At 39.7% G+C, this 23,250-nt stretch overlaps 1 protein-coding gene across 1 annotated transcript; it reads right to left on the reverse strand.

Annotated features, from left to right (window-relative positions):
• Window positions 1-139: 139 nt before the first annotated feature.
• Window positions 140-23,250, reverse strand: slc7a10a (solute carrier family 7 member 10a). Its single transcript, XM_072381010.1, has 11 exons — window positions 22,956-23,250; window positions 18,029-18,233; window positions 13,781-13,932; window positions 5,143-5,268; window positions 4,410-4,563; window positions 4,127-4,250; window positions 3,832-3,935; window positions 3,623-3,719; window positions 3,301-3,450; window positions 2,118-2,295; window positions 140-2,009 (listed from the first exon to the last, which is right to left on the reverse strand). The coding sequence occupies exons 1-11, from the start codon at window positions 23,059-23,061 to the stop codon at window positions 1,912-1,914; spliced, it is 1,494 nt and encodes a 497-aa protein (XP_072237111.1). The 5' UTR covers window positions 23,062-23,250; the 3' UTR covers window positions 140-1,911.

The raw sequence follows: 23,250 nt of genomic DNA on the forward strand, positions 1-23,250 counted from the left end.
GCATGTTATTTTGTCCCGAGTCATTTTCACGCTCAAAATGACAATGCTAACCAGCTTCCTCTGTCCCCAATTTATTGTCCAGATAAACACACTAAATGTGTTGACCTGATGTCACAGAACACAGACCTCAGCAGAAATATGCATATAAGTCTCTATATTTAATGAGCAATTACATTGTTATTATTGTACAACTTCACTCTTTTACAAAACACAGGAACGCCCATTAACCATACAGTATGTAAATGTATCACAACACATCTGAGGAATGTGACCTTTGCAGGTGTCCATTTTTAACAGATTTATTTTCTTTACACAGTATTTACAGGTGTGAACCTAACAGCACCGAACGTGGCAGGACGGATATGTTATCTTAAGTGGACTTTATGTACACATGTTTAGGCCCATAATAAAATGACCAGATGTTGAGTTAAAGTGCTCAGCTGCTGGTGTACATCCTGTTTAAAGAGACCAGCAGCCCAAACCTTCATTTATTCTGTTGCATGTTCAACAAAAAACAGCGTAATTTAGGAGTTACCCAAATAGAACATGTTAACAATATCCCCAGGGTCCCAATTAGTATACTTTATGAAGGAAGTGGCACTGGAGCTGCATTAATGAGGTTGGTTTGACTATGATGATTTAAAGGCAACTTAATATTGTACCTGGGTTAAACTGAGTAAGCATTTTACATCACCAGAAAAACAGAAATCTCATAAGATCATGATATAGCAGGAGGACCATTATCCGTACAACCATTTGAGGTCATCAGTAAAACAGTCAGCCAGTCTGTGATGAGTCAGTGGAGGGAGAATGTGTCTTTGGGGAAGGAGTGATGGGTCTGTGTACAAGTAAACATCCAATGCCTGCTGTCCATCTGCCTGTCAATATGAATTATTCTAAATTATCCAGTAACACGTTAATGGTAAGTACTGTATTACGACAACACACACAAATTCTGAAATTTGATAAGAACGTTGTCACTGGTCAAGCACCTTGAGAGAGTTCACAGTGGCATTCTCAGAGTGGAGAGCATTTCTAAAGCAACAAGCTCATTAGACTTCAAGTGGCTTTCTCAGGAGACCAGAGGAGAATGTTAAAAACCTGGAAGAACAGCTTGCCATCATGTGTTATATATCAAGAGATTTAGACATTTATCCAGCTGACAAACCAAACTTGCAATCACTCTTAAGTCTCTCCTCTGCTGTCAATTTCTGCTAGGACAGATGAATATCAGATAATCTCTCTGTCCAAGAGTAATAATAATTATAATAATAATAATAGAAACAACAAGGCACCTATGGTATCTAAGACAACATCTGCAAAAGACTTGAACAACAAAAGAACAGTGGGTGTAAAGTAAAAAAGAATGCCCAGATACAGTAACCAAGCAGAGATGCAAACAGAAAAATGGACTCATCAGAAAACATCATGCGAGTAATTAGTGAACTGAGCTCGAGGCTGTGGCAGTAACAGAAATATTGCTAAGTTCAGAAACTGCTTGCATATTCACCATAAAAAGGTATTACACACCCCAGATACCTGCACAAACCAAAGATCTACACAATCATGAGGCACATTAGCATGAAAATTTAGTTAAAGAAAAAGCACTAGATGTGAACCAGCCGATGACAAATGGAGTCCTTATGAGATGAAAATGGAAGAGAAAACCAACAAATAAAAACATGCTGTAGAGCTCATCACGCCTTCAGGATAATTGCCTTGTTATTTTTCATTTTTTTCCTTCTTCTTATAGGGGCTCCACCCCAGCCCCATTCAAATGGCACCTGTGCAAGAACATGTATGAAGCCATCTCTTCACAATTCACTGAGAAAACAATGTGGGAAAACTAACAGAAAGAAGTGGAAGTGGAAGTGCAGACGCAAAAATGGAAGTCCTTGATGACTTCACTGCTCAGTCAGTGGCTTTGGCAGTGAGGGGTTCAGTCTCTGAGGAGTCCTCCTGAGGAAACACTACATAACACAGCTTCTGGCCCATGTATGTGACTCTTTCTGCAACACAAAACACACCAGGAGAAAAAAATAATTACACATGAACGACCAAAATAAATACACACAAAAAAATCTATATGTATTTTTGTGTGGCACAGACAAACTCACCGACTAGTCTGTAGATCCATTTGGGTTTTTCCTTCCACTGAACTCCAACAAAGTAAACTGGGACTCCAGTCAGCATTATTACCATGCCAAGGCCACAGACCACTGGTTCAGAGTACAAACTGAAGCCCAGCAGTACAGCCCAGAAAATTAAGTAGCTGATAGGGACCAAACAGTTTACCTGCACAGAACAGACACACTTTCATAAGATTTGTGCCTGTACATACGTATCAGACTAGAATGTATACAAAAATGGTGCGAGGGTTTTCAGTATGTTAATCAAATTTTTTCCAGATCACACACTCAATCACTAAAATGATTTTTTTCCTTCTTATTTTAACAACTGAAAAGCCTTGTATTCATTCTGTCTCCACAGGCCTGATGTGTAACTGACATTTACAACACTAGGAGGCGCCAAAATATTATGCACTTCTGTAGAATATATCTTGTTGGGACGTGAAAAATGCTGATAGTCACAACGGGCAGCTTATGATTGACAGCTCACAGTCTCCATATCTGGCATTGTAGACCAGAGAATAGACTTACTCCTTAGAAAACAAATTGTGCATACTGAACGCTTTGTTTGATCAAGGCTGCTTTAATAATGGACCATACGAGCCTAACACAGGTCCTCCTCCATAACTTTCAAATGAAACCTTCTGCCTTTTGAGAGCCACCCTGCAGGCTAATAAAATAAGTTCAAGTATTTCAAACTTTAGTTTCCATTTTAGGCATATTTAACATTCATTGGCTACCTGTTGGTTCAGGCACAGAGCCTCCTGCCTCAGTTTGATTTTAACACCTCTGTTAACAGTCTGTTTTCAGGGGTTTCAGGCAAGTTCTCAATGTCAGCAGCTACAAGTGATAACATTTTTAAATGAAAATCAGAATGGCTCCTTAGATGACAAACATTAAAACAAAGAGGCTCTAAAGATGCCCTGGTTATGTTTTTGAGGAGTCCTACAACTTCAGACACCCCAACATATGCTCTCAGGAACAGAAAAATAAGATTTTTCCACAATATATCACCTTTAATTAATGTCCCCATCTATGTTTTGACATTTTTGTGTTTAACTGTTATCCATAGGGCCTTTTTCATTACTTCACATGTTAATTTCTATTCCTTAGGGAGTTCTGCTGTTATTATCAAGTGTTTGTCTACAATGTATCAAAGCAGCAGCCGCACCTTGATTGGTCTGTGCAGGCTGGGTCTCGTCTTTCGCAGGTACAGAAGGCCGGCAATGGTTACCCCGTAGGACAGATAGTTGATAAACGACACATAGTTGATCAGGTTGTGCGTCTCTCCAATACACAGGATGACTATTGTGGCGATACACTGTAAGAAGTGCCGCAAGGTTTAAACATCAAGCAGATATTGAACCAAAATGAAAACATGCATATGAAAAGAATCACTTGAACAAAGCACTGAGTCTGTCTGTGATCAGCCCTTCTGCTCTGTGCTGATGTGAAGCTCCACAGCTGGATACACCCGACAGAGCTGTACTCACACAGACCAGCAGGGCAGGGATTGGTGTGCAGTTTTTTAGGTGGATCATGGCCAGCAGATATGGCAGGTGACCCTCTCTGGCCCCTGAGAAACACAATCTACAAACACAAAAACACAACTTACATGGTAGGAGTAGCTTCAAACATTGGATTGGCAGTAACAGCCGATATTTAGATTAAGGTATGACAAATGGAAGCAGACTAGTTTTACCTGGAAGAGGTGAACAAATATCCATTAATGCCTCCAAAAGTGGACAGTGCCACAGATATCGGCATCACCCAGGAAAACATCCCCAGCAGCTTCTCTCCAAATGTCTGAGAAAACAACAAATGATGGATCAGTTTAATGGCTGAGTGCGTACAGGTGAGTGCAAGTATTTGTAAGTCAGCTGCAACGTGCAGACCCAATGTAAATTTAACTACTTCTGTACATGGTTCCACACTCTCGTAAAATGGGTTTTAAACTGTAGAAATCAGTACATGACTGAAGATGGAGAACTCCTCACCACTGCCACAGCATTAGAGGTGAGCAGCTCTTCTGGGGTCATGGAGGAGAAGTAGGCGATGTTGGTCATAGTGTAGACCAGCGTCACCAGTGGGATAGAGATGTAGATGGCACGGGGTAGGTTCCTAATGATATGAAAAGTCATGAGGGGGAGAAAAAAAAAAAAAAAGGTAATTCATGTGTTGGTGTACAATGACACATGATTAGTTCCGAGCTAAGAACTGCATGAGCCTATCTGAAGAACTGAAGGCATGAAATACTGTCTTTGCATGAACACGTCTTACTTGCGTGGCTCCACGACCTCCTCTGTGACATAATTGAGGAAATTCCAGCCACTGTAGGCAAAGGATGCCTGAAGGAAGGCCAGAGCTATCTGTCCCACTGAGGGGTCCTGACTGAATTCAAAAGCCACACTGGGTTTCAGGGCATCATAGTGGCCTAAAAACAGATGGGAGAAAGGAATGGGCACATAAAAATGTAAAATCATTGTTTCACATCTTATAACGATGAAATAAAATGCACTTTACAATTTTAACATTTTCATCAAAACTGCAAGTGGTTCTAAGAGATATTTCATCTTCCAAGAAGCCTTGAAACAAATTCTGAATAAAAAGTAAAAAAATCTATTTTCTTCATTATTAAACTGAATAAGCAGGGCCTGGTCACTGTATTAAGTTTCATTCTCACTTGTTGCAACAGTTTCTACCTGAAGACCACAATCATACCACAAGTTAACCAAGAGTCCGTCCATGTGAAATGCACGATTCATCTTTTTATGAGTTCAAAAACATTTCACTCAGTAAATATTCATATCATCTTAGTACAACAGAACTAGTTACTTGAAGAATGCAGTTTCTAATTACTTTTTCACTTTTTATTTTGCTGATGAGGCAAATAAATCCATTTACAGTAACTCACATTGCAGGGTCTCTCCAAACCAAAGCTTAAGTAGCAGTAAGTAAACCACAGCAATTCCAGCACACTGGAATATGTGTGTGTGCGTGTGTGTGAGGTTACCTCTAAAGATTTGGACGAGTCCCACCACTATGATGAGTGCTAGAGCGAGAAGTTTTCCTACAGTGAAAATATCCTGGATTCTTGTTGCCCAGCGCACACTGGAACAGTTCACCCAGGTCAGGAATACTGTGCACACATACACAAACAAACAAAATTAATGCACTTCTAATGAAATAAAATCCAAATATCATTTGCCTGCTGCATGTTTCATATACAATGTCAAGCTGAAGTTCGTCTGAGCTTCGATATCCACCAGTTGAGCTCTTTAACCACTGAGGTTATTTTCAGTACAATGAAACCATTTTCTGGGTTGAAAAAGCATTAAGACGCTTGATTGACCTCAAAGTCTGGAATACATGGGAATGCCTTAGGCACTTACACTGACCTCATTCATCAAATCCCATTTCAACCACTGTTGCTGTGGCCGATCCCGAAAACAAGTTTCATTTCTTCATTTACTGTCCAGGAAAGAGGAAATAGGTGCAGCACTTCATTGGCACCTCAAATTATACATTTAACTAGAGTATAAATGTCTAAAAGAGAGTTAGTTCAACTCTATCAAGTCTGAAAAACAATATTTAGTCTGAGCTCCTTTATTCTCCAACACAGCCTGAACCCTCTTAGACGAGCTTTCTGTCATTTCTTTAAGTCGTCTTCAGGACATGTCAACATGTCCTGTCAAACTCTATCAACATGACCCCACACTGCTTTGCAATAATATTGAGGTGTCAGTTTATGAAAGGATTCATCACTCCATAAGACCTGTTGCCACTGTTTCACTTCCTTGACAGCCACCCTTTCATGAAGCCCATTTTTGATGAAGCCTCAGTGAACAGTAGATGGATAAACTGAAAGGGCAGATGCATCTCGTAGGTCCTATGTCAGGTCTTTTTTTTATTTTCTTAAAGAAAACACTGTATACCATACAATCATATGTAAAGTTTTCAGTCAATAGCTCTTTGGGAATAACCTCATTGATAGAAAAATACTATTTTATGCCTATTAAACTGCGTTATATTCATTTCTTTTCCAAAGAAACAAGATGCCTGAAGATACAATTTAAAATAGATTCTCTGCTTAGTTGTTTATTACGAGTAGACAACACCGGTTGAAAATAAGTTAAAACGGTATAAAGACAACCAGAAAGGCTAATGAAGTTGGCATTTTTCAAAACAGTGACAAGAAAAACTAAAGAAAAAGTTATCTTCCCCATAGTTTACCTTTGGTGCTCTGGGATACACTAAGGTTGCTCCTAGTTGGGACACAAACTGCTGTAGACATTCCTGTCTGGAGCCTGCAGCAGATTGTCTTTGCAGTGAACATTTTGTCCAAACCATCTACTGCACGTCAACGAGAAGAAGAAATTCGACACCATTTTGAAGGAAAATGTTGCTTCAAGAGAGGAGGGACCCACAACAGACTCAGAATGTATTTATACAAGCAGAGGTTATCCCATCTTTGGCTAAAGCTTCATCTCATTTGCTCTCTAATTTATAGCAGCAACAGAATATATCTGTATATTCAAGACAAAAAATTTTTGAAAATATGATTAGAATTGCTACAACTTTCGTGAACATCATTTTACTTTTCCCCCCTGGGTGGGGGTGTTGTGGAGCAAAGACCAGAGTAGTGGACTCACCTTGGCAGCTTCTTATTGAGAATTTATCAACAGGAACAGCATAGAAACATGGCAGCATACACAGAATACCCAAAGACACTAGATTGTGGTATTCTGTTAAACTTTCTGATAACTTTCTGGCCAAAATCCAATGTCTATCTGATGCCACTGTGTCTTAGATTTCCACAGACATCTTCTGTTGTTGACCTTACAGCAGCGGTAAGGCACAGCTCCCTCCCACATATCCTCCCTGAAATCATTAATCAGTGATTTAAAACCTAACAAAAAAAGAAAACACGAAACAAATAAAGCACAACTAACACTTTAAAAACAAAAAAACCACTCGTTAATCCACAGTTTGCAGCATATAGGAGTGAAAGACCAGACTGACTGCTTCTGTTTGTAACTCATAAGTTTATTGAAGAGAAAACCCAGAAGAGTTTTTTGCTTCTGTTACTGAACTGTGGATTACAGCTTTTAAGCAGTAGCAAACCACTATTTAACATCTAGACTCAAGAGGTCCAAAAAGAGAGAGAAAAAAAACCAAAACATTCCATCCCCAATTCCACATTGCTCGCTTATCAGCAGAAATACAAGATAAGACATCTTCATGTACCAAAGAGAATTTAACATAACATTTCCTGCTTTTGGTTTCCTACCTGCAGTGCGCTTTTGTGTGTGTATCTCTCTGTTTGTAGGCCCCTGCACTTCCCAAAGCCACTAATCTTGACATTGACCCTCAGTTTTGCGTGTTTGTGAACAGCACCATAACAAGGGCTGGACTAATTCCAAGCATTCAGGCCAAGCTAGTGCAAATGCCCTCAAACTGTAGTGCAAGCTAATGAGTGAGACGTACAGTAAGCCCATTAAAGCCGTTGTTGCACTACAGTACTGACCAAGAGAAGGAATGACAAAAAATAAAATAAATTATAAATATATTTGAGTTTTATTAATTTATTTAAGTTTAAAAATATCAATACACAGACAAATGAGTCTGAAAGTTAAAGTACTGTAATTGTTCAATAATAACAAAATTACTGATTTTAATTTTAATTTAATTTTTCCCTTTTAAAAACACCAAATTTAGATCTTGTGAAGTTCAAGGTCAAGTAATTGGCATATGGATACAGACAGCATTACCAAGTTACTTTTCTACTGCTGTACCTATATTTCTATACCAGTGATAAACGCATATTTTTCCTGGATGACTCACTGAATCAGAGGGACACTGTGCCATCAAAGGGCAATGACAGACAATGACACAGCAACAGGTTCTACTGAAAGGGGTAACACTTTTCCACATTACACTGAATTCAATGTCACTATGGCACAAAATACTGCATTAAGAAGGGAAACAATTACTGTTTGGGATCATATAATTTAAATAGAGATATAAAAAAGTTCTTTGCGTTTATTTCTTTTTGCCAGCACAAATTAATTATGGCCCTTTTACTAATGCTTCATGGTCTGGTGGGCGGGGGCCACTGACCAACACAACAATTATATTAAACAAAGGAGAAACCCACAGGAAAATGCTTCAATTCTATTGCCTCAGTATAATCTATTGTTAGCCTATGTGATGTTCTCATTTAGCTTATTTTATGTCTTATGTGTTCGTTTTAAACCACATGAAAACTATTTCTTAAGGTCAAAGCTGTTTCCAATAAAGATCAGGCTGCTGTGATTTAAAAGTGATGTAATTGACAAGCTGCCAAATGACAAATCAGCTGCTGTCAAATCATATCTCCTCATTCTTTACAATACTAGCACAGCTAGCCTTTATTGGGCCCATTCCTTTAACAGTTAACACACATGAAGACATACAGCATGTGCTAAAGTATATAAATATTACTTAAAGTGATATTTACAAAAAGCTGCATTCTACATTCTCTTTTTTCACTGAGCAAATGTTGTTTATCATCGAATATTACAGTTTGTATGAAAAACTTAATTCTCACGTAGCTTTTTCAGTTAGCTGGGTCATTGGTTTATGCACCCAAAACTCTTTAGCACAGAAAAAAAAAAAAGAGAAAATCAGACAGCTTTCTTCGAGACAATCAAGTTATTTTTAAATGTTCTATAGTAGCATTTGACCGAAGGTATGACAGCAGAACATAAGTCACAACAGAAGCCGGAACATATGCAGAGCACTTCCTTGAAATATTAACTTCCCCTCTCAAAGATGGTGAAATCAACCTGTTCAGAGAAAGACTGTAATTTAATCTTCTTTTCCTGGGACTGACCAATCTCCTAAAGACTCAACTTTGTTTTTTGTCCACGATTCCCTTTCCTTATGGATAAATATGTACATTTTAAATATGTAAATTAGTTCCACTTCTTTCCTAAAGCAGCTCAATCCTGATTCATATCGGACTTTTTTGGATGGAATTACTTCTATCGTATGCTCTGGTGAAGAACCGGCCTGCACATTCTGCATAGATTGTTTGGCTTCTGAACCATCATTGGTGTTCTTTGCCAAGAGGACTTGTGAGGGGGATGTGACAAAAGGAAAACTGACATAAGGACAGAGCATCTTTTGTTACCATCTTCTCATGAACAACATATCAGCAAAGCATAGCTGAATGTTTTGTGCTTCATCAGTATAAATTCATGCTAACTGTGTGTCCCACCCCTGTTATCAGGTGCTTATGTTTCACTTACTCTCAGAATAGTGTGGTACTTAAAAGAAAGAAGGCTGGAGATCAGAGTGAAGGAGCAGACCAGCGGGGCATATACAGACGGGTCATCGATCACCAGAGAAGGGTTTCCCTCCCACCACAGTAAACCGCTTCCGCTGGTGCGGCCACACACACATGTGAATTGTTGGCAGGAGGTTTTGGTGGCACCGAGCAGAGCTTTTTCTGCTCTACAACACCGCTGTGTTTTATAGTCTGTTACTCTCAGGGTGCTACATGCATTTCCGTCCTTGTGTTTCTGTGAAACCCCCCACCACCTCCCCTGACTTTCCTCTGTTTTAACCCTGACAGGAAGGAGGTCCCTCTGGCTTTGAATGTGACAGTGCAGGTAAATCTGTACCCCCCCCCACCCCAGTCACAGCTTCTATTGAAGGCTGCCGCAGCACTTGAATACTAAACTAATTACAGCTTTTACTCTTAATGTATTCTAATCCAAACTCAGAGCAATTTATCAGGGGTCTTTAACCTCAGAAACGCCTCTTTCTCGTCCAGGATGTAGTCAATGGAGTAACTAAACTGGCAAGAACTTCCCTCAAGTCCAGTCTATATAGCATGTGGTACCAGACACCAGAATCCCTTAATTCCAAGTTAAATACAGAATCTGACCTCTTCACTTACATTAATGCACTGGGCTATCATTCCCCATTTTCAGGGCAGTTGTGACCGACAATAACACCTCAGTCCAATGCTAAATTAGTTTTGTGGAGCATTCAATATCATGTCCAGCAGCCTCCGGGAATCCGAGAAACCCTGCCAACACTAAATTGAAATCACAAGCCACACTAAAGTTGATTAAGCAAACGACATCCGAATTCTTTTTTTCTTTTTAAGTTTGCAAACTGTAGACGAATGTAGCTTCACCAATTTGGGTTGAGTGTTGTTCTGACTTTTGGGACGACCAGCTCTTCCGTGTAAAGAGAAAAGAGGGCAGGGAAAAGGAAAACATATCGTGATCTTTCGGTTCCGTGCAGTTGTTCCGATTCTGGCTCATCTGGTAAAATCATGTAAAAACGACAAAAAGAGACATTTTCCTCCCCTTCTTTAAATGGAAAAGTATGTGCAATATGTCAAAGTCATCCATCTAAGCAAGGAAGCATGACATCTTAATGGCTCCATCTCCTGCATGTGGCACAAAGTAGAAGAAGTTTAGCTCTCTGGTTCTGTGGAATGAACAACAGAACCTGTGAGTGCAATGCATACTGAATAAAAGTGAAAATCAGCACCTTTAAAAATGTCAATAGTTTATCTAGTAATGATACTTTGATCAGTAAGACGAGTTTTCTTATACACTTTGAGCAAATAAATATGACGCAGTTGATCGCCTTAAAACATGCCTTCTGCTATTCAAATACAGAGAAACTCATCCATTTCTCACAGAAATAAATGGCAATAAGAGAGAAAATCTTTTGAATGGGTGTACTGGGCTCAACAGCAACTGTGGGATTTTCAGTGTGCCTATTCTTAGAAGAACACAGCCAGCCCATAACTGGACCCGTCTGGTTTTCACGCACACACTCATGGGTGACTTGTGACTCTCATGCATTACACTCTGCAGGACAGGAAGGAGGGGGACACGCATATCTAAGCTGACTCACATTCATAAACCCTCAACAGTTCAGTCAACCTCAGAACAGCCATGTGAAAACTACAGTGTGCTCAAAAACACGTTCAATCCTGTATAGGACTCACCGTCTTTATTGATTGTTAGGTTGCTGTGGATTCTCACAATTTCCCCACTTACACTTTGCTGATAAAGGTTCAGACCTGATGTCTCAAGTTTATGTAATGGCTGATTATAGATAGTAATCTAAATCTTTGGGATTCTAGGTGTCAAGTGTGATGCCATGGACCAAAGCAAAGGATGGGAGTGGTACGAAGCAGCCAATGGGAATGCCCAACCAGAATCTCAGCTGGCCAATGGGCTCTCCCATCTTTGATGTGCAAGGTATCCAGCTCACTTCCTGTTTCCATGGGTCTCAGTAACAGGAGCGTCAAACAATGCACAAACACCCCATCGTTAGCGGCGTCCACAAAGGCTGGCACCATTATGTAGTCTGACACTGATACTGGCACACCCGCGCGCACAAACACAAACCCACACTAATCACAAAAGTACAACACACACGCACGTAGAAAAAAAAATAAAAATACACACACAAAGAAAAAGAAAAAAACACTCAGCACCTGGCTAGACCAGGCAGCAGTTGTAACATTCTGACTCCAAAAATAGCAGAGGTCCATCAGTACACTCTGGAAATGTTACCCTCAGCGTGACACATGCACACTCACATGCAGATACCCATCCCATTCCCATCCATCCCTCCAGTTTCCCCATCCAGTTCAGACAAGACTAAACTGGCTGGCTTGTTGACAAGATACATGCACCGTATGATTTTGCCACTAGCTATTTAAAAACAGACTGCTGTCCTCAAGCTTTCCAAGCAAAGTCGCTGATCAGATAAGAAGTCAGACATTGAGACTAGCATCTCGTATGGAATTATCAAATGACAATATCAGCTATGAGCACACTTTCAACTATCACAGTTTCATATATCCTTAAACCATGAGAGCAAAGAAACTGGCTTTGGTTTGCTTAGTTTGATTTAGCCTTCCTAGTTTAAAACATTTCCCTCATTTCACATTCAAAATTTCTTCCCACAGCTTCGCTACAGTACAGGTGTTTGTTTGTCTTACTGAAATGGTAGTTCTTTCAAGACGGGGGGGGGGCAATTTTTGCTTTTTCCCTTGCACTTACTTGCTTGTCAAGCAGTTTTGCTTGAGAACATTTAATGCGTAATCCAAGTTTTACCCCTGACCCAAAGATCAGCTCCTTATGTATGATGTTGATCAAGGAAAGAATGCTTGCTCTGATGATTATGTCACAAGGAGTTAACTCTGGTTCAAAAAGTCATCTGACCTAAATGTCTCAGCAAGAGTATCTGTGGTGTGACACAGTGATCCAGAGTGTCATGATGACAGAGGCAGGAGGCCCAACAAATCCTTCAATAATTTCATCAGACTAACACAACTGAAAAATCTGGTCAGCATTCCAGCCATTAGTTGGGAAACACAGAGCAAGGGATCTGATAACACTATTAGTGTGGAAACTTTTAAATTCTAAGAAGCATCATGATGTGAATGGTTCTTCATCAAAGAAGTGACAGAACAGCCGAGATTCATCAGCTGACAAAAAAATAAACAGTTCATTTTCACTGCCTCAGTCGAATAATAAAGTTACATTTTTAAATTATGTTCTTTATATTCTCACAACAAATAACAGAATAACTTGATCCCTTTTAAAGCATGATATTGCAATATTGGCAGCTTTATCTGTGGCAATGGAATTTCGTCATTGCTCACGAATGCATTAATGTTCGCCAGCGCTTTATTCAAACACACTGTCCACAGTGCATGTGCAATATCAACCATCGACACAAGACTAAACAGTACATCAGGTGAAGTCGAACAGCAAGACTAAGAGCTTTCTTACAACTTTGGTTTATATAACTATATCAGCACGCCAAGTATACTGTGGTCGTGTAAAACGTACCAGCAGTGAATGGAATTTCCTGAAAATATTTAAGCCAACTGAACCATTGTGATATCAGGAACACTAACTGGATTCTTACATGTCTAATCACATTACTGATGACCAATGAATGTTTTTACTTCACATTTGGTTGAGAACTGCTTAAGTGATGCTTACCTCATGCATGAAATATAAGACACAGTTGCTAACTGCAGCTCACACAGCTAGTGTGGATGCTTTTATCTGTTAACGTGGGAGCCTAAATAAAAATCATCACATTTGGAAGACATGACAATCCTGGTGTAAAGCTGGCCAAAGACTGTCACAGCTACCAAAAGTGCTTTAACAAAGTACTAAGAGAGGCGGCTTCATACTCGCTGGAGCAGTACATTTCTTTTGTCTTTTTGCTGCATCAATTGTAGATTACTGTAAATACATTTATGATAAACATGAAATCATCAACATGAAGTGAGATCTTCAGCGACCGGACAGGGAAGGAATCCCACAATGGTGTGCCATACTTAATACAGACTGGAGGGGGTTACAGTTGAAAGTTGCCATCTTCATAAGTTTCAGGTTTGTTTTTTTATCAAACAGGGTGGAACTCATTAGTAACTGTAATTACGCTAACTTAACAGTGGCAGAAACTCAAAAAACAGTACAAAGACGAGTGATTTATAGATCATCTTCAAAACACAGTTTGGATAAATAACCACACAAAAGAACTGATGATTCATGACCAAATCTATTCTGCACAAAATGGACTTGAAAGGATTTAGACTAGTTGGGACTCACAGACACAGATGGTAGCCAGGAGTCTGGTGGCGATTAATGGAGGCAGGCAGTTCTGAAAGGCTGGCTGCAAGACGTAATTGGAGAAGGTGAGGGCAATGACAGCCAGTGTAGTTGGATACATGATGAGGACAGCACTCCATAATAACAGGAAGCTAAAGAATAAAGACAAAACAGAGTTTCTCATGAGAATGGTCATCCAAATTCATAACATTCCTTAAAATTCTGTCTAGAATAGACAGTAGTACCACAAGCTGTTTTCTTTGGGCTGTTATTTTCACAAGGAGGGAACTCTTACTCAGCACAGCTAAATGTATAGTTGATTCAAGCTACAAGAACAGGCAAGGCAAGTTTATTTGTAGAGCACAATTCTTACACAAAGCACTTCAAAGTGCTTTACAGCTACATAAAATGACAAAAGGTGAATAAAGAAAAAGAGAAATAATCATTAATTAATTCAATTAAGAGTGCAGATAAAATACTTTCAGTTGTCATATGCACAGCTAAATAGAATTGTTTTCAGCCTGGATTTAAACATTGTCAGAGTTGAGGCTTGTCTCACATCTTCTGGAAGACTGTTTCCGATTTTAGGAGCATAAACCTGAAACACAGCCTCACCTTGTTTAGTCCTGACTCTGGACACCAGGAGCACCTCCCTCAGGTTCTCAGAGTCTGAGTTGGTTCATTTGGTTCTAACATGTCAGAGATGTACTTTGGCACTAGACCATGAAGAGACTTGTACACAAGCAGAGCCGTTTTAAAGTCTATTCTCTGAGCGACAGGAAGTCAGTGCAGAGAACTAAGCACTGTGCTAATATGGTCATATTTCCTGGTTCTAGTCAGGACTCGAGCAGCAGCGTTCTGGATGTACTGCAGCAGCATTCTAGATGTTTAGAGCCCAGTGAGCAGGCCGATACAGTAGTCCAACCTGCTGGAGACAAACTCATGGATTAGTCTTTCTAAGTCTGGTTTAGGCACCATTCCTTTGATCCTGGCAATGTTTTTTACATGGTGAAAAGCTGCTGATGATATTGATTTAATGTGACTGTTAAAGTTCAGGTCTGAGTCCAAGATTACCGCTAGATTTCTAACCTGATTATTAGGTTTTAGAGAGAGAGAGTCTCAAGGTGACTGATAACATTTTGTCTTTGTTTCTGTGGGCCACAGACAATTATTTAAGTTTTGTCTGAGTTTAGCTGGAGAAAATTGTTTTGCATCCACACACTGATCTGTTCGATGCAGTGACATAATGAATCTAGAGGCCCGTGTTCTCCTGCCAATAGTGACACTCAGATCTGAGTGTCATCTGCATAGTTTTGGTAGGACACATAGCTGTGTATTAGCTGGCCTAATGGAAGCATGTACAGATTTAACAATGGGGGTCCCAGGATTGACCCCTGGAGAACCACACAGGTCCTAGCCATTTGGTCTGAGACACAGTAACCAATTTCAATAAAATACTTCCTGTCCTCGAGATAGGACTTGAACCAGTTTAAATCACTACCAGAGATTCCAACCCAGTCTTTTAACCTCTGTAATAAGATTACATGGTCAACTGTGTGAAAGGCAGTGCATAAGTCCAGCAGAACTAAGACTGAGACTTTGCCTGTGTCTGTGTTCAGGTGGATATCGTTTCTCACGTTGATCTGAGCTGTCTCAGTGCTGTGGTGGGGTCTAAAGCCTGATTGGAAAGTATCAAAAGCATTGTTAGACAGGAGAAAGTCATAGCACGACCTGACTGGTCATTTAACAGGACCACAGTCCTTGTCCCAGTACACATGCACTAGAATGAAATCTCGCGTTATTAACCAGGATCAGAATACATACCAAAACGCGTACGGTGCTGCAGACTGAGTGAGAAAGTAATGATCAATGATCACTTCTATTTTTCCTCTGTTTCATATACATCTGAATTTACTGCACGTGTTGTTTTTAAGTTACTTGACTGGTGATTTTTGTCAAGATGACTATGGTTAAAATATAAAAATGTTATTAAAGCAGAGCAACAGTCTGGAAATGCTTGAAGTGACCATAAGTTGACGTGTGGTCTTAATGGTTTTTAGTCATATCATTTGTGATGCGTTTGGCTCTTTAAACAAAAAGGGAGTTGTGTTAATATAACTAAATATAACTATAACTATAATAAGAGCAACTTTACTTATTTTATTCAGCTGTATTAACATACACTTACCCTTTACTGTTTTTACAAGAGATGGAACTTTGGAGCATGTTTGGAGAAGCTAGAACCATGTTAACCTGTTTTTTATATTCTCAATTTTGTATGATTTCGGTCAGATGAAGATTTTCACATGCATTTTAAAAGTCTGGTTTGGGTCAGTAAAACCCATTAATTAAATTTTTTTGTTTGTTTGTTTGAAATCTTACATAAACATACTGACTCCTATTTTTCAGTGCCCATCTGCTGCTATCAGTGACACACAGTGACACTGCTAGCACAGCCACAGTTCTGTAAAGCTACAAGGTAGCAGTTGGGCTCGAGTGCTTGGCCAAGGACATTTTATCAGTTACAAGACAAAGATGAACATAAGAAACAGCACTGTGTCTGAACAGCAGGTTCACAAAAAATAACAATTTAGCAGGACAGCAGCAGCTTCTCTGCATTATTAGTTCAGATCTTTTACTTTAATTCACTGAAAGAAAAGCATCCATTCAGTTAAGATGACTGTTCACAAACTCCTAGTGAAAAAAGAAAGAAAGAAAGATTACTACTACAAGTGACTATTTCCAAATGTGTGCAGTTTTTTTCAGCTTTAGATCATCTACAGTGCCGTGCAAAAGCATTTATTCCCCATAGTAACCTAAATGGATATGTTTTTGGATTCAATTGGATTCAGTTACCTTGATAACCAAAACACATGGACCAGACGAGGAGGGCAATAATCATAGATGAAAGAATAAAAGCCAAAGGTGACCCTGAAGGAGCTGAAACATACACTCAAAGCCAAAGAGGGAGAAAAAAAAAAATCAAACCAATGACATTTAGAGTTCACCAAAAGCCATCTTAATTGGTCAGAATCTAAGGAATGCTAAACTGTGCTGAATACAGGCACATTGTTGATGAAACCCTGTTTTAGTTGAGAATCTGTAGTACACTGGTGGAACCCATCCATCCAGTTTGAAGAAGCAGACAAAGGTCTGAATTGAAGAATGGGCAAATATCTCAGTGCCTAAATTGGCAAAACTGAGGTCAGCTTCATACCAACTCTATGTTGAGGGTGCATGTTCATGCACGTTCGTGCATGTTTGTTGTTTAACTGATGCTATGGGGCTGCAGGTTTGTATTCATACCACCAACCTTTCTGTTGTAGTGCAGCTTCTGCCAGCACAATACTTTGCCTTTAGTAATAGCCATAAATAGAGTTTTGTGCAATCCGTTGTTAATATACTTTCCGGAGAGTTGACCAGTGGTCTCTGGACTTTTTAAGCCTCGTTTGATGAGGGAGACGGGGGCAGTGAAAAACTGACATTTAACTCTGTCAACAGACCAACATCCAGTATATTCCCACACCATAACCACTGTTGTAACTATGCACAGGCTTACTCGTACAGCCATACATTTTCCCTTTAATAACATACCAATGCCAAAATTAAAACAAAATCCATCCTCAGAGCATGAAATAATATATTTTTTTAGTGTCTGTGACACATAAAAAGTCAGTTTCAGAACCAACAGACACTTGAGCTGAAAATGGGTTCTTCAACACCATTCTAATATCAAGCTGCAAGGCAACAACACCGGGAAACAAGCCAAACGGTGTGAATACCATAATTAAGAATCTGGTCTTTATCATTGTGAACAAAGCAATGACTAAAAACAAACAAATTGGTTTGGCCAAAGAATGAGTACTGGGATTAACTGGCAAGGCATCAAAGCACAATAGACATCTTGCTTTTTTAATTTCTATTCTTTGCTCCATTTCTGGCTTGCAAATAACTGACAAAGTCAATAAAACCTTGTGCCGCTATAAATATGGTCAGTGGAGGTCATGTGGCTTCCATTTGATATGTCAGCTGATCATTTAGAATTTGTTCAAGTGTGTAAAACAAAATCTACTGTTATGAATGGTTCCAGGAAGCATCCCTACCAAAACCAGCGACGGACTGTTTGAGGTATAATGCATACAAATCGAGTATAACTCAAAGCCACAAGGTGTGGCAAACTTCTGCTGTAGTTGAGAAACAAAGAAAAAAAAAAAAGTAGGGCAACTTGAAAATAACAACAGCACTTACCCCACAAGCCCTCCAAAGATTTCTGTCACATACGAGTAGTCTCCTCCAGACTTTGGAATTGTGACACCCAGTTCAGCATAGCACAAGGATCCAAGGGCACAAATTCCCCCTCCACAAACCCAAACGATGAGTGACAGCCCCACTGAGCCTGCATGCTCCAGCACTCCTTTAGGCGAGATAAATATCCCAGAGCCAATGATGTTCCCTTTGCAGAAAAGAACAAAATGGTTACACTTGCCTATACATTACAAAATTGATGGAATGTTTCTGTTTATTGAACTAAAAGAGCATTAGATTGAAGACAGTTCTCCAAGTCAATGTGAAATGTGTTAAACAAATTGCAAGTCACTGGAACGCAGTGTTGGTAATAACGGCGTTAGAGTATAATGGTGTTACTAACAACATTTTTTTCAGTTAATTAATTACTCATTTCTAATTCATTATTTTGAATCAACGCCGTTGCTGAGATGTGAAGTGGCGCATTACTACAATTTGGTTGCATTTAGTGCAAAGTGTCAGGTTTTGGCCGCACATCAGCTGCCAGGAGACAGCAGGAGTGGGGATGATGACACCGTTGCAAATGCGATGCTGATTGGCTGGGTGGGCGGATCACTACTAACGATGTCTCACTGCACGCTTTGACTGCCAACCACAACAAGACAGAGACAATGGTGACGAGCCAGGGAAATTCAAAGGTAGCATTCTCAAACTGGAAGTACCGGCACTCAATCATTTTAATTAAAGGCAAGAATATTTAATGCAACATGCACGCTATTACCAGGAAAAAATACTTTATCCACGTCTGCCTCAAGCATCTTGAATCTTATGAAGCACCTCACAAATAAATACCAAATGTTCTAAAATACTGTATATGGTGTCCTTATTCTTAAATCAATTAACATAAACATCTTTGATGTTAAAGATGTTCTAGAACGTAACAGCGTATAGAACATGAAAAATAACATCACAGTTACTTTGCTGAGTAACTAATTACTCTTACAATGAGGTAACGGAGTTACTAACTCAATAACTTTTTGGTAGAAGCAATTTGTAACTGTAACTAATTACTTTTTTGAGTCCGAGTCTGTTGTGCATCTGTTTTGTCACCAATGCTAAAATTAAAATAGTCAACCCTTTCTGCAGGTGTTGCTCTCAATTTAGAATGTATGTCAGAGAGACAGCAACGGTTAAAGTGAAACATTCAAAGAGCATTAGCATGAAAACACTGAGCTGTCTAAGATTATGCAAAACAAATTAATATAAAAAATACAACAATTTGTTTATATGTGTATATACACACACACACACACGTGACTATTGCTGATGTCACCTGTGCATGCTTAAAAGTGGAAAACAATAAACCAGGGCAGACTTCTAATTAGCTCCCTCGTGACTATAAGAGAGCAAAGCAGCCCATCACATTACCTGTTGTGAAAAGCTGCAGTATTATATCATTTTATGTCATCTATTTTGAAGCTAAAGTGATCATCACCCACATCAGAAATAACATCTCTCTCTCTAGAATATCTAATGTAGTCCTTTGGCATGGTGGACACATGGCTCATTGGACACTGGCACAGCTAACTCCCAAACAGGGACAGATAAACAGATAAAGGTTCCCTGATAGCTCAACTGGCTAAGGCACATACACTACTATTACGCCACCATGTAACAAGTTCAAATTCAGCCTGGCATTCGCATCTTCATCCTTTCTAAAAGAAAACAAAACTACACCTAAAGTAACCAAACAGCAGCTGTCCAAGCAAAACATGTTTTGCACTGTCCTCCGTAGTATTCTCTTCTTTTGGGATGTTTGGGATAAAAGGAATCCTCCCAAAAAAACTTGACTCTGTTGAACTGTAAACACAGTGGCTAATAAAACCCAGCGAAGCACACCATGGATCTGAATGCTCTCTAATGGTGCAGAGCAAGAGCGGAGGTCCATACGGTGCATTTATCATTGTCTGATTTGATTGTGCAGGCCGAAGCGAGATGTAGCGCTCTTATATAATGCCTGTGTTGTGTTTGTTATGTCATGAAGTTTGGCATCACAGCTGAAAGCATGAATCAGAGTTCAACCAACCCTCTCAGCTTCCCCGCACGACAGCCGTGAAATTCTCTCATAAGTACCGCTCCGACTGTTCACCAACTTACTCAAAGAACTCCCCTCCTGAATGGTGCCAAAAAAAAAATAAAAAAAATCACTTTCGCTAATTGATTGTGTCAAAACAGTCTATAGGTGAAAGTGCTTTATCTTTTCTCTTCATGGATCTTCACTTTCCCCAAATGTTAAAGCACATTAAAGGGATAGTTGTTGTTTTTTTTTCTTAAAGGGTCGTGTGACTTATGACTAGTTAGTCCATTACCTGCAGTAGGCAGGGGTTGCAGGAAAGAATTCCCAAGGGGGAGCCAAGCTAACATTAAGATCAGGGTCAAAAGAAGCTTTGGATTTCCACCATCTAAAACAACTAATCTCAAAAATTTCTTTGCAGCTCAACAAACGCTACATTGTCGATTTATTTTTCAAAACGCGTCACTAATGCATCGTTTACTTTGTCACCAACATATGCGTTGCTCCTGTGTGCACTGCAGCTAGTAAGTACAGCCCAGAAAACTATTCTCTGTTGCTGGAATGTGGTTGGAGCTGTCTGGCTCACCATCTTGAGAAAAAAACAACAGAAAAAGAAAAAAAGAGCTTGGTTTGAGCTTTTTTTCCAACCAAATTTTGACGAGCTGTTTTGATGAAAGTTTGAACGTCGGACCAACGGCCGTACAGACAGATGACCAGACCCGACCATTAGGAAAAGTGTCTTACAGTTACTATGTTGTACTAATGAACAAAGATAAGGCAGTGCGTTCACTTTGAACAAAGCAGCGTACTAACTTTATTTTGTTATAATCCCAGGTTGCAGTAACTGACTGAGAGGACTATTTCCATCAGACATGGTACCTTTCCTGCATTCTACAGTGATATTAAAGCCCTCGTAAAGGACTCAGAGCAACAATTAATTCTTAATCTGAACTTTTGTAGTGACTGCCTTGTATGTTTCTTCACATTGTTGAGATAAGTTACTCGGGCATGGAAAGGATACATGCTTTTAACATGAGCAGAATCATAACCTGATGGATTCTTAAGGCCAGCAAGCTGCACACCTCTGACAGACATGATCAGAAACCTTACATGACCACATCTACACCAATAAAAAACAATAGCCAGCTTTCTCATTTTGGTTTAAATCTAAACCAAAATGAGACTATACACCAGGATTCTAATGTGCGCATACTTATTCTTTGATATTCAAAGCCATTTTTTTCCTGAAATGAAAGCAGTAGTAATGAGAGGTGCAGCGACGAGCAGTGAAGCATGAGACACGCATCATCAGTACTGCAGACTGAAAGTGAGGCACTGGATATGTGAGTAGGCTGGAGCTGGTGGGCAGTAGTATGACTCAAGTTGCTTCTGAGCGATAACCAGCGGTTTTGCCTCATCAGTTTTAGCGTGTTGAGGATTCAGTTCAAACAAAAACACTAATGTCAGACGAAACTCTAAGTATTGAAGATTTATAATGAAATGTCAACTCTTAATTAGACATCCTCAGATATACTTTGACATTTTGGTAAAAATAATTGTACACCTACTACTTGCCAAATGAAAAAAACAAACTAATTGGTTGGGCCAAAGAATGAGTACTGGGAGTACTGGGATTAACTGGCAGGGCATCAAAGCACAATAGACATGACTTTGGTTAAAGAGAAGAAAAATGACAACGTAGCCAAACTGGGACAAATTTCCACGTTCCACTTTCTAATGATTCCTTTACTTCACTCTGTCATTCCTTCTGTATGACCAGCTGTTAGATTTCTATTATATTAAGTGTATGTCGATATGCTGTCCTGTTTGACTACGAAGCAGTGAATTAACAACTCAAGAGTTGTTCTTCTCCCCAGTTAAAATCTAGAATAAAAGAAGAAAAAAAAAGAGTAAGTATCTAATAAAATTAAACAAAATCCAAAGAAACAGAAAAGTACATTCATGACACCACCCATCTTGTCACTTCTCAGAGACTTCATGTTGTCCTCCACCTGTGCTTCACTCACAGGCTGGTTATCAGCTGGCCCTTGGAGTCCCTCTGCATTAACCTACTACCATAATATAAAATAAAAATTTAAAAAACATGAGTTTACTGTATCAAACGACTCCGTTCATTTGACTGCATACTGTAAGATGCTGTACCATGGGTTACAGGAAACTGAGGAAGCTCCAACTTCCTCATTAAAACCCTTCAGCTCATTTTTTTGCTGTAAACTTTCTTTGCTGCAGTGCTGAACATGTTTCGTGTGAGTATGAAAAATACATACGCCAAACGCTTTAGCCTGCGGTCGACACTTGACAGTAAATCCTTGTCACCAATGACAAACCGTTTAAGCTCTGCTGTCCCACAGAACCACGTGGAGGCTGTGCTTTGTCCGTGCGCCTTTCAACTTCAGCTTAAGAACATCCAGCCACGTAAGCGTGTCCATGTTCAGATCATCACGACTGATGCAACAGTTTCCACAGTCTAAAACCCTACATTCCGAGCTGGAAACACTTCTTACATTTTCTGTGCGGAAAAGCGACTTTGTGCGTTTGTAAAACTGTTTATTCTTTTATTTGCAGCTTCAGGTACAAATCAGACAAACAAAAAATAAACTCAGTCGTGTTTCTGTCATTGCAGTCTCCTTACAGTAAATTATGACTCGAAGAAGGACTGCATCCCGCTGTGTGCAGTGATAATCTAACTTCTCCCCATAAGCAAACACGTTACTACAGTTTGACCACCATCCGGACGCTCAAACACGTTGCCACTATAACTTTTCCTTACAGCTCGAGTCACGTGTCAAACTGCCAGTTCATGTCACAATATATGACAAAAGCTGTCAGACTCACCGATGATAATAGCACAAGCGCTCAGGAGCCCAATTTCTTTTTTCAGAGTCACTTTGTCGCTCTTCACCGAGTTTTCATCCTTCCTCCTTTTCTCTTTGTCATCCATCTCCTCCGCCTTGGAAATGCGCTTCCTCTTCGCCTCTCGGTCCGGTTCAGATACTGTAGACTGAACCGCGCTCCGCTCTTCGGGGTGCCCTTATAATATCCTACCGATGACCGGAGAAGGAAGTGCGCATGCGCGAGAGAATCCCCACCTTGATTCAGGTACGTTGACGTAGAGGCGACTTAAGATTCA

The sequence above is a fragment of the Leuresthes tenuis genome, unplaced genomic scaffold (genome assembly GCF_036924035.1).
Source record: "Leuresthes tenuis unplaced genomic scaffold, fLeuTen1.0.hap1 SCAF_2, whole genome shotgun sequence".
Taxonomy (NCBI): domain Eukaryota; kingdom Metazoa; phylum Chordata; class Actinopteri; order Atheriniformes; family Atherinopsidae; genus Leuresthes; species Leuresthes tenuis.